Source organism: Fonsecaea pedrosoi (assembly GCF_000835455.1).
Source record: "Fonsecaea pedrosoi CBS 271.37 unplaced genomic scaffold supercont1.3, whole genome shotgun sequence".
NCBI classification, from domain to species: domain Eukaryota; kingdom Fungi; phylum Ascomycota; class Eurotiomycetes; order Chaetothyriales; family Herpotrichiellaceae; genus Fonsecaea; species Fonsecaea pedrosoi.
In genome coordinates this window covers 4,493,456-4,510,879 of record NW_013550613.1, presented here as the reverse complement: position 1 = coordinate 4,510,879, position 17,424 = coordinate 4,493,456, and the positions used below count along the sequence as shown (strand labels likewise).

At 53.9% G+C, this 17,424-nt stretch overlaps 6 protein-coding genes across 6 annotated transcripts; 4 read left to right on the top strand and 2 right to left on the bottom strand.

Annotated features, from left to right (window-relative positions):
• Positions 1-537: 537 nt before the first annotated feature.
• On the top strand, positions 538-1,632 carry Z517_05567 (uncharacterized protein; the record flags this gene model as incomplete). Its single annotated transcript, XM_013430894.1, has 3 exons — positions 538-641; positions 703-734; positions 812-1,632. The coding sequence occupies 3 exons, from the start codon at positions 538-540 to the stop codon at positions 1,630-1,632; spliced, it is 957 nt and encodes a 318-aa protein (XP_013286348.1).
• Positions 1,633-4,437: 2,805 nt separating this feature from the next.
• Z517_05566 (uncharacterized protein) lies at positions 4,438-5,774 on the top strand (the record flags this gene model as incomplete). The annotated part of the gene is made up of 4 exons (XM_013430893.1): positions 4,438-4,555; positions 4,611-4,953; positions 5,039-5,454; positions 5,587-5,774. The coding sequence occupies 4 exons, from the start codon at positions 4,438-4,440 to the stop codon at positions 5,772-5,774; spliced, it is 1,065 nt and encodes a 354-aa protein (XP_013286347.1).
• Positions 5,775-6,006: 232 nt separating this feature from the next.
• On the bottom strand, positions 6,007-8,345 carry Z517_05565 (uncharacterized protein; the record flags this gene model as incomplete). The annotated part of the gene is made up of 5 exons (XM_013430892.1): positions 6,007-6,523; positions 6,699-7,232; positions 7,332-7,477; positions 7,570-8,133; positions 8,229-8,345. 5 exons carry the CDS (start codon positions 8,343-8,345, stop codon positions 6,007-6,009), a joined length of 1,878 nt encoding a protein of 625 aa, XP_013286346.1.
• Positions 8,346-10,756: 2,411 nt separating this feature from the next.
• On the top strand, positions 10,757-12,479 carry Z517_05564 (uncharacterized protein; the record flags this gene model as incomplete). Its single annotated transcript, XM_013430891.1, has 2 exons — positions 10,757-10,982; positions 11,041-12,479. 2 exons carry the CDS (start codon positions 10,757-10,759, stop codon positions 12,477-12,479), a joined length of 1,665 nt encoding a protein of 554 aa, XP_013286345.1.
• Positions 12,480-13,611: 1,132 nt separating this feature from the next.
• Positions 13,612-14,751, top strand: Z517_05563 (uncharacterized protein; the record flags this gene model as incomplete). Its single annotated transcript, XM_013430890.1, has 1 exon — positions 13,612-14,751. The coding sequence occupies one exon, from the start codon at positions 13,612-13,614 to the stop codon at positions 14,749-14,751; it is 1,140 nt and encodes a 379-aa protein (XP_013286344.1).
• A 136-nt stretch (positions 14,752-14,887) lies between these two features.
• On the bottom strand, positions 14,888-17,236 carry Z517_05562 (uncharacterized protein; the record flags this gene model as incomplete). Its single annotated transcript, XM_013430889.1, has 3 exons — positions 14,888-15,352; positions 15,521-16,685; positions 16,743-17,236. 3 exons carry the CDS (start codon positions 17,234-17,236, stop codon positions 14,888-14,890), a joined length of 2,124 nt encoding a protein of 707 aa, XP_013286343.1.
• Between the last annotated feature and the right edge of the window lie 188 nt (positions 17,237-17,424).

Sequence of the window (17,424 nt, the reverse complement as noted above, 5' to 3'; positions counted from 1 at the left end):
GGACATAGACCTGGCTGCCCTCCAGGACCACCAGGGCGGGTCCCCATTGCGAACACTCACCTAACCCAAATTTTGATAGACCTATATGTGTCAATCTGCTGGGTCCTCAGGGCAGTGTATCTCCACAGATATAGGCAAGTGACCGCCAGACTCATGAAGCAATCAAGTTCCTCAGGCTCCGACTCGTCTATAACCGTTTGGCCATATTCGACTCAACTTGACTATTCGCAGGTCGGCCGTTGCGCTATTCTGCTCCCGATTCTCGCTGCTGCCCAATCAGACAGGCAACACTCGTCTTATTCGGATCATTTCATCTCCTTTTAATCCTGGACATATCGCTTCTGCCACGCCTTGCGTTACAATTTCCACAGGCTCTGTGCATCTCAGCTTTTTGTCCTCCACCTCTCACTGGAGGACCTTTTGCCAGGCGGCCACGCTTTGCTTTTGCGGATCCTTCCATTTGCGCCCGGCCTTACGTACTGGTCGAGCTGGTCCAAATCCACGTCAATGCAAGAAGCACCCAAGGGTACTTGAATGATGTCGGTCGCCACAGAGATCATCCATCAGACCAACAGTGAAATCATCCAAATCGTCGCCATGTCGGAGTCGGGCAGTGAAGCAAGCAAGGCAGCAAAGAAGAGGTATGTAGACACGTCCTCGTCTCATTTCTTCGGCTGGGACTTTCGCTGATTACAGTTTCAGAGAATACAATCGCAACGCCCAGCGAGTGTTCCGTAAGTGGTGCTCTGCGCCTCCCGCGGAACGCCCCTCCTAAATTTGCCTCCGAACCAGGCACTAACTTTCCCACCAGGCCAAAGGCGAAAGGAACACCTGAACAAACTCGAAGCCGCTCAGCGCGAACTCAACAGTATTCAGGTGGAAGAAGTCGAACGGCTTCGTCGCGAGAACCAGGCACTTGCTCAGGAGAATGAGTCTCTGAAGGCTGCTTACGGGTCGCAAGCCAGCTCACCAGGTCCGACACTGAGCCCAAGTGAGGTCAGAGGGTCTCCTTCAGGATTCATGGCATATGGAGCTGCGCCCGCCGGCTACCTGAGTCCAGTTTCCGGGGCTCCTTCTTATGTTCCGGGCCCTGTCCCAGTCTCGTTACCTCAACCCGCCACGACGCCATTATCGAGCGCCAGCAGCGACCCCAGTACCCTCGTCGTTGTTGTCCCCAACAACATCCGCGAAATACGTCGGTCGCTCCACCAGATGTTCGCCCCCCTCCTCGAGATCCCTGTCATTTCCAATCCACAAACGCATTTGGCCACTCTGGCAGCCTTGGAACCATCACTACCGGGAGCCTTGAAGCCTTCGCAGCTCCAGCTGTCGACACCGCATCATGCTTATATAGACATGATTCCTTCTCCCAGTCTCAGAGACCGACTTATTGCAATTGGCCCGGCAAATGCCAATACATTCTTAACAGAGGCTTGCACAATAGCATGCGACATTGAAGATACAGGTCAAATGATTGTATGGGGCGAAGATTGGCTCAATGAATTTTCCTGGGAGTTTTCTGCCGGCGTTCTAGAACGCTGGGGAGGCTGGCTTCTTACTTCTGAATGGGGTCAGAGAGCCAACTTTTGGCGACGCCAAAGAGGAGTTCCGATTCTTCCGGGCTACGACTGATGAGTTGAGACGACAGTGTTTTGATCGCTTAATATCGACAGGCCCAGGGCTTGAAAAGTCGTTTTGCCCACATGGCGCCGTCCAGGCCAACGGCAGACTGGGGATACGGTACATTCAAAGTTGGGATATGTTGATGGGACTTTCATCGTCTACAAGGTAGTTCGATGTCTTGATGGGAGGAGCCAGTCCTTTCCGGGTTGCAAGTTCAACTCGCTATCTATTCCAGGACCCGCCACCCTTCAAATCCGTGTTGGAAATGGGCGCAGGTCGCCTTTTCGATTCCCTTGAACTTGTCCAAGTCCATATTGTACAACTCTTGTCTACCCCTATATGTATAACAATGGAAAAAAAGCTCCCTTTCCTGCTTGCTAGGGTGCAGCATCGGATCTGGCCCTCGTCTGGTGGACCACCTCACGAAGGGTTTCGCGCTGTCTGTGGGAATCGCATCGCAATCACTGATGGGAGGACTGGAATGCATCTTTGAGACAATGACTGTAGGTCTGTGGAAATTCCCAGTCCAATAACGTGGTCCCAGGTGGCGGGATGTGCCTGCGGCATCAGACTGTCAGTGAAAGTTGACGGGAGCTGGGGATAGAGCTGGATGTTTCAAGGTGAGTTTGATACCTCCCAGGATGCATATCTGTGCTTCTGATCTGACTGGATTTCGAGGCAGTTCCTCGTGGTCAACTTGTCTTTGAGGGGCGCAGTTGCAAACATTTTGAGACAAATACGTGTGGGTTATCTTGATCCGACGGATTTTACGTACAATGCCATCAGATATCTTCGGCATTACAAATCGGCATCACAACACGCTCAGATCCGTGCGATATTGATATAACAGGACAACCTCCTGTTTCCAATTCCTGTGATATCAATGAAACCAGCGCAGGGCCTGATTCTTGAACAGATCCAGGCGAATGTGAGGCATGGAGGGACGTCATGAGGAGAAGATCCGGGCCGCCAGTAGCAGGGAAAGAATTTGCTCGAAGACTTGTGGGACAGATGGCGGAACTCTCTTGCTTCCAACGAGTAGTCAACTCATCGATATCCGAGGATTTGTATGCGGCATTTCAATCCTGCGTATGCTTAGCTGGATGAATATTGGCCGTCTTCAGCCAGACCAACACGGCCTCCCGCAGAGCCCGACCAGTTGTAGCCAGACAACATCAAAGTTTGACCCTTTCGTCGATGAATCCATTGTTCTTCACTTCCTCGGTGGAAAGAACCCGTAACTGGTGCGAACGCTAAGAATCACACCGGTCGATTGGAAGATATGCCAACCAACAACCGATACCAAGCAAGCCCAGGAAAAATATGGCTCAAACTCACCGTTGAAACACCAAGTCGACCACTCTTGGGATGAGCGCAATAGGTGGAATAGACGCCCAGTCAAAAACCAGAAAAGCAGACTGAGACCATGACGGGCAGCTGATTTGATCAATGGCATATCGACTATTGAGCCTTAGGCACCAAAAGACTGTCCAATCAGACTCACGTATCTCGACCTGCCGCTGTGGGAAAGACGCTTGCCTCTGTCCTCTTTGGCTCTTCAAACAAGCCGTTTTGGGTCTTTGGGCCAGGTTTACCTTCACCAGTATTTGGACACCCCCTACCGACGTATCCTCTGACACGACACCACGACTGCCTCAAGTGCTTCAACGGCGAATGTCAATGATTTCTGAACACACTTTGCAAACTATGCCGACCATAAGGGGACAAAGATGCAGCCCCAAACACTCACCATCCTTTGCCTTGCCCGTTCTTTACAAGCCTCGCTTCCGTCTGCTACCTGACTTTTAAATGCTATGGAGGGAACACAAATGTCTGCAGCCGAGAGCATGCATGGCGCAAGAGGAGGCTCAATGCCACACATCATATCACATCCTCAGCTTTCATCGCTGTGGACGCCGTGGAGACAAGGGACCCAAAGTGCTGGACACCAAGCAGGTCCTCAGGCAGACAAACACGGTGTCTGCTAGTCTCGGCCCCCCAGCTGTACTGAAGCATTGAGTCCAAGGAGTTGTTGTGCGGTGAATCGGCTCTTGATGCAGAGTTCCTCTCGGATACCTATATCTGCCACATCAATAGGGCTCCAATCGCTCCACATACGCCATAGCACCGAAATACGAACTACACGAGTTTAGACACCGATCTGAAATTGATCTGGATTTCTTTGCCTTTCCCCGCCCTCTCCGATGGCATTCTTCCCCTGGAGCCATTGACGAATCCAAGGATTGCTCGGCAATAATTTCCTTATACAAACTAGACTCTTGGCACCGACTAGCATGCCGCGGAAAATATCTCCAGAGGCGGTGTGGGGACTGATCTCTTCGTCTATCAAGATTCAATCCAGCCCGCGTCTGCGGTAGTCTCCCTGCGTTAGTCCCTGCTGATCATCCAATCAACTCTGGGCTCTGACGTTGCCTAATCGGCCTGTGGCGGAGACTCCAGATCGATGGAAACCAGGGCTGCTGTGGGCCGCAAGATCTGGAAAAGAAGGAATCATGATTCATGCCAGTGGTAACCGACAGGCAATCGATTTGGATTTCTCTGCGAAGCCGACGGCAGAGATTTAGCTCTCCATTCACAAGGAGGATCGGCTTCCGGCCTGCTTGTATAGGAGTAGTGAATATGCTTTGTGCGCCTCAATACCCCGGCTCGAAGAATTTGCCATGCCGAGGAATTCAGCTTGACTCCCCGCTCCCTGACGATCCTCATGCTTTTGTCCTCCCGTCACAATTCCTCCTTCGCTCATGGCCTTTCGTTTCTAGACACGCTTCCACCCCAGGCGATATTGTTGAAAGGATGGGCTGTGCGCTGGGGAAAGAGGACAGAAGGAGGAGGATGAGCCACTTCCGGGTCGAGAGGCGGCTCAGGCACGACCAACAATCTCGGGAAAAGGAGGTAAAGATCCTCATGCTAGGTTGGTGCCTTTGAGAAAATGTGAGCTGTGTCCGCGATACTGAACGTTAGGACAGGGGCTGGCGAATCCGGGAAATCCACCGTGCTGAAGCAGCTGAAACTCGTCAACGGAGGCGGCTATTCCGCCGACGAGCGTTGGTACTTCAAAGGGGTCATCTTCGCCAATATCATCCAGTCCATGCAAGCCGTCTTGGAGGCCATGGATGTCCTTGGCATCCCATTCTCAAACCCTGCGTCCGATCGGCACGCGTCGGCAGTCCTTTCACAAAGACAGAAGATGACTGCCGCAGAGTTATCTCCAGAGGTAAACCACGCCATCAAGGCTCTTTGGGCCGATGCCGGCGTGAAAACCTGTCTCTCACGATGCAACGAATTCCAAGTCTCCGATTCTGCACGGTAGTACGTCGCCAGCACAGGGTGTTGGGCAGACCCACGGTTCACCTTTTAATTCCTTCTAAGATACTCTTTTTAATCATGGTGGCAGCTACTTTGACTCTATCGATCGGATCTCATCCCCGAACTTCGTCCCCGACGACCAAGACATCCTCCGGTCCCGGCAGAAGACCACGGGCGTTGCCGAGTTCGCCTTCACATCAAACAAGGACACGATCTACCGCGTCATCGACGTCGGCGGCCAGCGGTCTGAAAGAAAGAAATGGATGCACCATTTCGAGGATGTGAACCTGATCCTCTTTCTCGTCGCCCTGTCCGAGTACGACCAGATGCTCTACGAGGATGGCTCGGTCAACCGCCTGCAGGAGGCTATCAATCTTTTCCGCGACGTGTGCGAGTCCCGATGGTTCACGCACTCGACGGTCCAATTGGTCTTCAACAAGACAGATCTCTTCCGGGAGAAGCTGTCTCACTCCACACTCGAGGCTTTCTTCCCCGATTATGAAGGTAAGGATTCCCCTTCTATGTCGCTCCCGGACTTTTGATACCTCTGCCATCCCTTCGTCTTGTGTGTCAGCTGCCCTTCCTATGTTGCGAGGTGTTGTTGCTGACTTCGCGTGGGGGCATCCGGGGAATCAGGCGGGTCAGACTACGATGCCGCCTCCCAATATATATCGGACAAATTCAAGTCGCCGAACCAGGCGAGACTTCCGGATTTCTTCATTTGCGCGACCGACACAGCGCAAATCAAGACGTTGATGGGAAGAATCGTCGACACGATGGGAAAACGTTCAGGTCCGGCAGCCTCGGAAAACGCGCGGCCGTGACACCCGTAGCCCCGTTTCTGCGGAGAGCAAGTCCTACAAATCAGCATTTCCACAATACGAAGTATCTGAAGCTGGTGGGTGCCTGACCATCTATCCCCGGTCTGCTATTGGTTTCGGATGTGACTCTGTCGCAGAAATCCTCTGTTCGCTGTTCAGCAAAAGAATCTACTGTCAAAATCGCCGGGTGGGAGGCACCTATTCATTGGTGTAACTGGACCGCTCAACATAGCAATCATATTTCGTCGAGATCCAAATCATCCCACTTCTCGAGCAAATACTCCAAGCCAATGTTATCGATGTTCATCGACATGTTCTTATCGACGTCCATATTGGTGTCGGAATCGCCTAGTAAGTGGTTGCACTCGTCGGAGAGGATGATGCCGTTCTCCTTGGCCTTGCGGCGCAGGAGGCGCAGGACCCCTCGACTGACGCGAAACCTCCGACTCGCTGCGCGGAGGTTGAGGCAAAGTTTGAAGAAGGCGTCTTGAGACTCGGGTCGGTCATTCAGTTCTTCGAGCAAGGTGAAGGCACCGATGGTGGCAGGCTGCATGATTATGACCGGGAAATGGTCTGCGCCCCAGTTCAAGCGCATTTGCTCGAGCAGGTTACTGATGTTTTTGGCGGCTGACATGCAGATTTCAATCCAATGGCTGCGCACCGAAGACTTCGGCGTCCGCGCCAGGGACGGTCGGTTCGATACCCCGGCGTCGAGGGCGGCCGTTTGTTTCGAAATTGTCAGGTTGACCCAACTGTGGAGTGCACTGTCGACAAGCGCAAGAGTATAAGACGTTAGTAACGAGGAAAAGGCTCCTTATTGATAGGTTTGGAGAATGGACTATAAATGAAGGCAGTTCCTCATGGAAGAAAATGGCCTAGGGAGGCGTGGACATCATCGCGCGGGCGGGATACAGGTTTTCAGCTTACTGCAAGGCAATGACATGGGGCATAGCGTTGTCATGCATCTTCATGCACTCTGGTAGATGGTCCGGCCAGTCCTCTACCTCGTGGTACACGCGTGTAAATTTGTCCTTTGCTCCGCCACCCTCGTTATTCTGTTTCTTCTCGAACAGTGTCTCGTCCAAGGTCGCCTTTTCGGCGAGCGAGATAAAGGCGAGATAGTGGCACTTGGGGTGCCACTCGAGACTCGGATGGGGGACGGGGTATGGGGCCCAGGACGACGCTCGCTGTTGTTGGCAGCCGCCGGACTGTGTGATGGGTTTCGGTCGGGACGGGCGGTCAAAGACGCGGATCTGCTTCAAGGCGAGGCCGATGAGCGGGTTGAGGGCGTACAGGGTCCACTCGAGCCGGCAGAGGCAGGAGTCGACCTTGGAGAGGTACTCGTGGGTCATCAAGGGGTCGTGCTCGATCCTTTGACGCCACTTGCTCAGGCTCTTGGAGAGGAAGATCTGCTGGTACAGAACGCCGTTCCCCAGCTTGTCTTGACCGTTTATGTTGAGGCTGAGGGAACACGACGCGGCAAATTGTTTGTGAGCAAGGGGAAAAGCAGGAATTGAGACATCGAGGGGATCAATCATGGTGTGCACCGCGCCGACTTACTACGTCCACTGCACGCCCAATGTTGCCACCATGGCCAGAGACACTTGGCCTTCTTCGGCTTCGACCCCTTTTTTGGCTTCGTTGTAGAAGTGATCCCGAATCTCCATGTTGGGATCTGTGCCATCCTCTTCCAGGGTGTCGAGTAGCTATCATGTGGGCTGGAAGTCAGTTTCACTCTCTTGTGAAAAATCTCATGGGTTGCTTTTTGTGGGAAGGAAAGGAGTGGGATGAGACTGACACAGGCGTCGGCGAGGATCATATTGACCAAGTAGGGAGTGCATAGCAGGCTCGAAGGATCACCTGATCTCATGGCTTCGAGAAAGAGATCTTGGTCCACCCAGTGCCACCAGGGATGCGCCCAGGTAAACCAAAGAGAGATGAGGTGCGAGACGAAGTCGTCGTCGTCGGTGACGGTGGTCCACGGCTTCGCGGGCACGGAAATCGGGGGGTTCACGATATCCTGGATCCGGCCCAGGCGGGCGCGGTGCCTTCTGTACGTCGGGGACGTCCCCTGGCGGTGGTTCTGGAGGTCCAGTTCTCTGATGCCACCGAACTCGTGTTCGAGGAAGCCGGCGAGGTCCTGTCGTCCAGTGTTGCTTCGTATCAGACTAATCAGAGCGTTCAGCTGGTATGGTCCTCCTGTGCGGATGGCGTGGAGCAGGGCATCCAGCAGATGGCGGTCTTTCTCCAATGATTCCAACCGTCGTTTGACCGCGAGCTTGCGCCGTCCGTCGTCATATTCGTCTTTGACACATTCGGTGTTTCGGGAAAGGCACGAAGCGCAGGGGACGCCGCCGTCACACTGGGACAAAAGTCAGCCACTCCCACCGTCTCATTTTCGTTCCATCTCCCTCGAACACAAACACAGGCTTTGCGAGTGGCTTGAAGCACACGTACCTTGGTCCGGCGTCTCCTGCAAGCCAGGCACGCGAGGCTCACTTTCTTGCGAGATGAGGAGGGCTGGGGGGCATTGTCAGGGTCGGTGTCTGGAAGCGGGGCGAGTTCTTGGGACATTATTATGACCATTTAAAATGATGCCGAAAAAGAGATACGGGACCGAGTTGGGGTTTCCCCCCTTTGGAGCAAGAAATGGGATGTAACGAGAGGAAATACAAGTTCTGTAAATGTATAATTGATCTTTGGTTTCGCAGTTGCTCGAAGCGAAGTCTTGGGAGGAGTAGTTCTTCAAGTGTTTGGGGTGTAAGGCTCGCAGACCTTTTTTTCGCAGCCTCCCACAGTCTTTCGCAGGCGAGACATGCATGACATCAATTCTTTTGCGCAGAAGCAGAAGCAAGGCAGAAGTTCTGGATTGCTATGACGAAACCGAACATCACACAGCCCATCCAAATCGATTTTGACAATCCATCGGAAAACGCATCCGCGGGCTCGTTGGATCTGCCAGTCAATCATTGCCCGCCCCGGAAACATCGTGCACGGGAGATCTGCGCGCGCTGGGTATAAAGTATTGAGGAGGGCCCGAGTTGCCTTCCGTGCTTCCCTACTGCACTGCTCTCTGAGCTGTGTTGTTCCTGTTTCGTTTCCCTAGGGCTGACATGCTGAAATTTCCCCAGGGTCGTTCGTCTCGCCGATCGAGAAGCGCAGACAGCGATGCATCTACAAATGGTCGTGAGCTCGGTCTCCTCGGTGCCTGTTACGGTAGAAAGAAAACTATTCGCCAAACAAAAAAGCCGGTGATAGCTTGAATTTGTAGGATTCTGGGGATGGAATGACTCTGTGGAAGAGAAGAATCACACTGAGCTGACAGTCTGACCACTGCTATGCTTTAGAGGAACAGCCCGATGGAACTACAGAGGATGATTGAACAGGCCGTCATCAGCATCAAACACCAACGAAAGGCCGGATCGCCTGACCTAGCTCTATATCCGTGAGGCTGGAGTTGTCTATTCCTTCAAGCCAAGTCTGTAGCAACACTGTGACTTCTTGACGCCGGACAGACATGGGATAATTTGGCCGCGTGACATATCTGTTGGATTTCACAAGCTCGAGTTCGGCATCCTTCTCTCTCTGCTGGCTATCTTTATCAGTCACGGAGGATGAAAGAAGATATCCGGAGGATATATGACCGCCTCCCTCGTTTCCCTCACGAGTTGAACAAAAGGACGAACATAAGACATTTACGGATTGGCAGTCGAGTGGTGCACGAAAGAAAAAAGGAGGCGCAATTGGGATACCACGATACACTGCTCGGAAACGGGGTCCGGATTAGCGCCCCCGAACTCGCTCCATGTGGTTTGATCTCCACCCTTTCGACTACCGCCGGTCCAATGTTTCCGAAGTGCAGAAACTGGTGCCATTGTTTTCTATTGACATGGCGCTAGAAGAGGGGTAAGTGACGTTTGAGCTGCTCCTCAACATGCTTCTCATCTTGCTGAAAACTCGACTTTCTGGTCATGCCTGGAGCATGCCTGGACGGTAGTCAGTTCGGCCACCTAGAAGTGGTGCGGGGAGACTCGGGCAGGTCTGATATCAGACCTCTCTGAACTTTCTCTACGTCGACGTCTTGAGCCTTGTAAGGGAGCAGGCTGTCAGTACACCACACAGTAGAGTGGATAGCTGTTCAGTGATAGGATATAGTCCGTTGGTGGTGAACTTGTCTGAGCCTCGTCGGGAACACCCCGTACCAACGTGCAGAGCGTTATACGGAGGATATATCTATGACTTCTGACCAACAATACGACGGTGTCCTGTTCGTGTATTATTACTGCAGAGAGATCCGGCGATAGATGGCAAGGGCCATAAATCGGGGATGTTGTTCCGCAAGGGGCTGCGTTGTGAACAGACTCAGCAGTGCTGCTGTGTCCAGATTACGTCGTTATGAAGTCAGGAATAGCCGGCCCTCGAGGATTATCAGGGGTTCACTAGAGAGACTTGCCGTGACGTTCCATCTCAGAATTGGCTGGCTGGCTGGCTAGACCTAGTGCGTCGCTCGCATGCGTCTGACACGAGGCTCCTCGAGAGGCTACAACGTATGGGGTGAGATCACGATGCGGCCCAGAGCCACCTGCGTTCTCCCCAGAGTCATTGACGTGACGCCGAAATCTCATGCGAAGAACGAGACCGGATGTGACTTGCGGACCTTTGACAGGTCGGGCAAATCAAATCAAGTCATCATGGGTCAACGACAGATCGCAGTCAGGGCCAATGTCCTAACTCGTGCAACTATGACCCTCCCGACGACATCTATACATGCCTAAGACTACCTCCTCGTAGCTCTGTTGACGACGGTTCAAGAAATGGGAATCACTGCCGCAGAACTATTCCTTCTACGTTCAGCTGCGCAATTCATCTCGACGCGACCTCTGGTATCAAGCCTCTCGCGGACTCTGTTCCTCCATCAGCGAGCTGTCATTGTATCCTCTACCCTCAGAAGCCATCCAACCGTGGTCCCACGTCGTTTCATCAGCATGTCTTCAGATCCCAACCAGTTCATGAGAACTTCTGGTCGCCATGACTCTGTCTGGGTGCACCTCGAACCGTATTCCAATCGACCGCAGTTCCCCCAGCTGGACGCGGATGTGGAGACCGATGTGTGTATCATCGGATCAGGTATCTCTGGCATTTCGACCGCCGAGCAGCTCGTGAGGAAGGGCGTGAATGTCGTTATGCTCGAGGCAAGAGATATCCTCTCAGGTATAACTCACACTGGAGTCTAGGGATGATGACGTGTGTTGACACCTGCTCGCTGTAGGGGAAACCGGTCGAACGTCCGGCCACTTGTCTTCAGACCTCGACGACGGCTATGTGGCGATCAAGAAGCTGTTCGGTGCCGAGGGAGCAAAACACACAGCGGAATCGCACGACTGGGCTATCAGGCATGTGGGTGAAATCTCGAAAGAGCTCGGGATCGACTGCGAATACCGTATGCTACCGGCGTACAACCTGTCCCAGTACCCCGTGGGCACCAAGGAACATGACGACGACATGGCAGAACTACAGGAAGAGTCTGCCCTGCAAAAGGAACTTGGCCTTGACTCGAGATATGACGAGAACCTCACCGTCAAAGGCTGGAGTGGAAAGCCGGACCAAAGAGGCGGAGTCATCGTCGGTCGTCAAGCGACGTTCCATCCTACCAAATACTTGGTGGGCGTGCTGAAGTGGCTCAAGGAGCAACCCAACTTCCAATGCTACACGCATACACGAGTGACTGACTGTGCTGAGAGTGGGATCCACGTACCCTTGGTCGACGTCCATCTAGGTGCGAAGAGCGTGACAGTCTCGACACTGAATGGCCACACGGTCAAGTGCAACCACGCCGTACAGGCCACCTGTGTGCCACTGCAGAAACTCAGCATCATCGCCGAGATGGAGTACAACCGCACCTACTGCATCGCCATCCGCGTTCCCAAAGGCACCGTTGAAGACTGTCTCATCTACGACTCGGCCGATGCATACAAGTATACCCGCTTGACTGAATGCGACGAGAAGGACGATTATATGGTTGTCGGTGGATGTGACCACAAAGTGGGCCAGGAGGCCGAGTGGGACGCACGGTACCAGGAACTGGAAACATGGGCGCGAGAACGATTTCCCAATGCCGGGAGCGTCGACTACAGATGGTCCGGCCAGATTTTCGAGCCGGTCGACCACATGGCGTTCATTGGCAAGAACGAAGGAAGTGAACGCGTCTACGTGGTCACCGGTGACTCGGGCAACGGCCTGACTCACGGAGTGCTGGCGGGCAGACTGCTCGCGGACGAGATCCAGGGCGTCGACAACCCCTGGGCGAAGGTTTATAACCCCAAACGCATCTCGTCCGTGGCGGCCAAGCTCCCGAGCATGATCGAGCACGACGTCCAGATCAACACGCAGTACAAACGCCTCCTGCAAGCGGACATCCAAGACGTCGAAGATCTGGGCAAGGACCAAGGAGGCGTGCTGAACCCAAAGACGTCGCATCCTCAAGCAGTCTACAAGGACAAGGACGGCAAGGTCCACCGCATGAGCGCCGTGTGTCCCCATCTAAAGGGCATAGTGTGCTGGAACAACGACGAGAAGAGCTGGGACTGTCCCGTCCACGGCAGCCGATTCAGTCCTGAAGGACTCCAACTCATCGGCCCCGCGAAAGGTGGCTTGCAGCCTTTTGATGACAATGCAAAGGCGAGACAGGAGATAGCTGCCGAGTCGTGAAAACGTATGAAGTGAGCATGTAAAGAACACCTACATGCGGACTTCAGGTCCGAATGCCATGAAACAGCATTAGCCAAGAGCCAAAGATCCAGATCATGGCGGCATTTCAAACCGTCTTCCGTTGGCACTTTGTCTTGCGTTCATTGTCTTCTGCATTGTCCTCTACCATCTTTCATCTTACCCTGCCTGGAGAGGTGCAGCATCAGAAGATACACCTTCTCCTCCTCAGCCATGCCAGAATGCTATATCAACCCGGCCAGACCAAAGATTCGGTCCTCACTGCTCGAATGTATCGCCATAGAGATTGGGGTAGGGTTATGTGACGGACTGGATCATCTTGGGGAGAGCACTGAATGCTTTTCCTCGAGGAATGAAGAGACACGTCATGGGTGGCTCCATTAAAATCAGAAGCTAAATGACATTGAAGTGACCCTGTATGTTTCTACACGGAGGTAGAGCTAGAGAGATTCATCCTGTTTATCATTCGACACTTTAGGGACTGGCGGAAGGATAAAAACCTCCGACGTCTGCCAAGCCACTTAACGCGCAGTCCCGTGATCTCGTGATGATAAGAGAGCACGTGATGTCTTCCCCAGTGTTAACAGCTCTTCAAAGTCTCCTTTATATACAGGGAGCAATTAATCCATGCAGTTCAGCATGTAACCTGCAGCTCTTCGAAAACGCCCCCTAACACTACGGACCTTCAAGCCAGAGTCGGTGACTGAGGCATCAAAAAGCCCGGCGCTTTCTCGGAGGTTTTATTGGGGATGGCCACTTGTCTGAAACTGAGACAATGTCCGAATCTCTAGTCAATGGTGATGAAAAGCTACCTGCAGTTCGTGCTCCAGGCTGCGACCAGCCTCGCAGGTGAGCAGGTATAACGGTGACAAATAACTTTAGGACCGCAGACAAGACACCGTACCGAGCACATCGGGATCCCTCCGCACATCCTGGACAGCCGCGACAAGCAAGAAGCGAGTGACCAACAGCATGGGGCACCTCTCCACCTATTCCGAGCGCTTAAATATAACACCGTCGGTCAATAAATCCCACCCTGTTGTGCCTATTCAGTTCGCCCTCTTACGAGTAGAATGTTGGTTCTGGAGTGCCTGCTTTATTGTTTCTAACCACAATGTCCAGTCTCTTGGAAATATTTGGCCAGGGCCACAATGCCTACTTTTCTAACGGGCCCATCACCCGCCTCTCGTTCATCCGTTTAAACAACCAGCTGTTAGACAAAGCCTCGACCCATCCGAGTGCAAAGTATCTCACCTTCAACGAGTTGAACCCTCTGCGGTCGCCAGATGGGAAGCTCGCCTTTAGCAGATATGAAGACGTTGCCAGCGCAATTGGTCGTCCCTACGCCAAAGACGAGAAGACCCAGATAGCAGAGTTCAACCCAGCTGATCACCACCCGACCCTCATCTTCCTCGGCTTGGACCTTGAAGACAAATCTGCAACCACTGGAGAAAATGTTCAGCTGGGTCAGTACTCCGGAGTGCCCTATTTTGCTCTCGATGTGAGCCCGAATCATTATGCCGCATTCAAGGAGTCACAAGCAACCGCCGGACTGAAGTATGTACCCACCCGGATCGACCTCACACTAGATCACCCGCAAGCAGCCATATACAGCCATGCACGGTCGCTGATCGACTGGAATAACCGCAACCGCTACTGTTCTAGCTGCGGTGGCCGCATGCTGTCCACCCATGGCGGGGCGAAAGTGGTCTGTCCGCCTGCCGACAATGGCGTCCTCCGTCAGCGAGCATGTCCGACCCGGATTGGCCTTCACAACCAGGCATTCCCAAGGACTGACCCTACTGCCGTCATCGCCCCTATCTCGGCTGACGGAAAACGTGTCCTTTTAGGCCGTGGAAAGCGCTGGCCTGCCAACTACTTCTCATGTCTCTCGGGCTTCATCGAACCCGGCGAGAGCATCGAGACGGCGACAAGGAGGGAAGCCTATGAGGAAACTGGCGTCCACATCGACAGAGTGCAGATCCATTCCAGTCAACCATGGCCCTATCCGTCGACGATGTTGATCGGCGTCATCGGCCAATGTGTCGAGGGAGGCGAATCCATCACCTACCCGGAAACCGAGCTGGAAGAAGCCAAATGGTTTGAACTCGCCGAGATTGAGCACGCCCTGAACAATGGCGCAAACCCAATGTGGGAGCCGCCCATCAAGGGATACACTGGTCCCAGAGTGCCCCCGAGCCAGCTAACGGCTCACCAAGTCCTGAGAGGAGTGTTGAGGTTGTTTCACAAATAAAACCAACACGGCTTGTTCAAGTCCTGCATTGAGCGTACTAAGGAATGGAATACATTATGCCCCCAGTCCCTGTTATCTAGAATTACTTGTACGTTTTTACTTCCTCTGTTCAAACTGATTGGTCTGCGTGCGCGGGCTATTCCAAAGCCATATGATCCGTATTGATCTCTCCCGGGAACATGGTCCAGAACTCCTGAAAGATGCCTGCCATCTCTTCCTCGGAGACGAGGTAGTCGGCACCGTCGAATTCATCCGGAACAGTGAGCGCATCGACCCCCGACGAGGCGCTGGCCGACTCGGTTCTCGCCGACTGCGGCGTACCCTGTTGTTGTCGGAGCGGTGCGTAGTGCGGTGGTCTCGCCTCGAAGCTGGACCAGATGTCTGACCCTGGCCCTGACCCTGGCCCTGACGCTATCGCCATCGCCATATCTGATGTGTTCCCAGTGGAACGAGCGCAACCGGTTGTGTCCGAGACCACCGTGTCGTGCAGGGCGCCGTAGTCGACCATGAGATTACGGAAACTCTGCAGCTCTTCCGCCGACAGGTTGGTCTTTTGTATCCTGGTGGCGTGGTATTTTTGTAGCGAGTATATATTCTCGAGCTACACGGTACGCGGGGTAATTGTGGTCAGTCATTTTAAGTATATAATAAGCACGGGTTATATCATCTCATCTCATATTATATCATATAGTGTCTTGTATGAGGTGTTACATAGGAGAAAAGGATGCCGAGGGGGGCAGGGGAGAAATGTGGGCGAGTAAAAACGTACCCAGCGACTGGCCATGGGCCATTCGTTCTTCATCTCCCTGAGGAGCAGGTATGCGCTGTGCAGCTTCTGTCTGGTCCTGGTGAGAAACTCGACGCTCGGCTCGAGCGGGAAGGATTGGAAGTAAAGCATGACCCCGATGGTGGTGTAGACGGTAAAGCCGATCCAGGGCACCAGCCCGCGCCGGAAGTCCGCGCCGGCCCGGTTGATCTCGTCGCACATGTCGCACACGGTGGACGCCGTGTCGTAGAGGGTGTGTGACGACCGGTCCGCACGGTCGGGGAGTGCTGCCGCTTCCTGGTCTGGACTGTTCCGCGGCGTCTGTACCGCTGGTGGTGGTGGTGGTGGGGTTCTCGCCAGGCCCAGGTGCGGCAGATGATGCCGGTGGAGGAATATCAGGGCCATGAAATATATGCAGTGCATGTAGCAGAAGCCCTGGCCCTGTTCGAGCACGCTGTGGGCTTGCAGAGAGAAGAGACTGTACCGTAGCCGGGCCGGCAACGTCGCTTTCCAGTGCTCAAGCGACGAGACGAGGCTGTACGCCCTCGACTCCCGGTCACTTTTGCCTGGACTTTGAGCGGCAGGGTTGCCGTCGCCGCACGACGCCCACTTCGCCACATGGCCCCATATATCTGCGACTCTTACCGTATAAGCAAGGATAGACGGACTTGGCCTTGTGTCAGGCTGCTCTTCCCTGGAATACTGGTACGCATCGTTGAACAGTTCGCATCGCACGGGTGTCCCAAAGACGAATGCTTCGTCTTCGCAGGGAAGCTGAATCGTCATGTCTTCGGATCGGAGGATACGTGCACGACTACCGCCACCGCTGAGAAGGCTCTCCATGAGGAAGCATGTCCAGGCGGTGCGCCGACGTTCCTCGGCCAGGATGAAAGCCTCTGACGCCGACGCCGACGAATCACTACTAGATGCGTTCGAGGTTTCTGCGCAGAGCCCCAGCATCTGCACCATGCGCACAGCTATGCCGAGATAGATCCATGCACTCTTCCCGTCACCTGCCCCCCACTTGTGGCCTGTGAGCAGCAAAAGAGCCTGCACCTGGGGTAGGCTTGGGGAGGTGATACGGAGCTGGACGGCACGTGATGCTCGCTGGGCAAAGAAATTGCTGGCTTCGAGTGGTGAGCCAAAGCAGCCTGGCGTGGGAGAATACCTAACGACAGGTTAACAACATCCCACTGAAGTCAAACCCCGGTCGGAAGGAGTGCACCTGGAAGCCAGAGTGAGGATGGCCCACGCCATTGCCGTATCAAGTGTTCCATCCCGAATCTGTTGCAAGAGCCTGGGCTTGTGGTGAAAACTCCACTTGTAGGTACATCGCAGGTAGCACTGTTGCACATCGTTTGTGAACCACCTTAGAGGATCGTCCGATGGGTGCTCGCCCCCGGAGAAGGCACGCAGGTCTTCAGTAGGGTTTAGCCTGAACGATTGATCATCGGCCGCAATGAAGCTTGTAGAGGTGTTGGGTCTGCCGTGTTCCGACCTTCGAGGCTGCTCAACCTGACGCTGGATCCCACGGCGCGGCTTCTTCGGCTGCCGATGTAGAGCGGACGTCCACTTCTGGGGGAAATAGCACGAAGCCGCGCGACCGGCCGACCGGCAACGATCACATGGAGCTTGGTTGTGGTGCGAACATCTCAACTTGGCCGTTCGGCAGGGAACACAGGCAACGGCATTTCGAGGCGCCGTGGGACGTGCTGACATGAAAGGTTGTTTGGCCTAGTATCCTGGTTGATTGTCACCTGTGTCTGGTGGATGCCCTTGTTTCTGGTCCAGAGAGTCCTTTGAAGGAGAGCCTGAAGGGGTATTGGACCTGCAACACAATGGGACTATTGTTCAAGGATGTGGATGTTTCGGCTCAGAGGGAGCGACTTGCCGAAGCAGCGGGCACG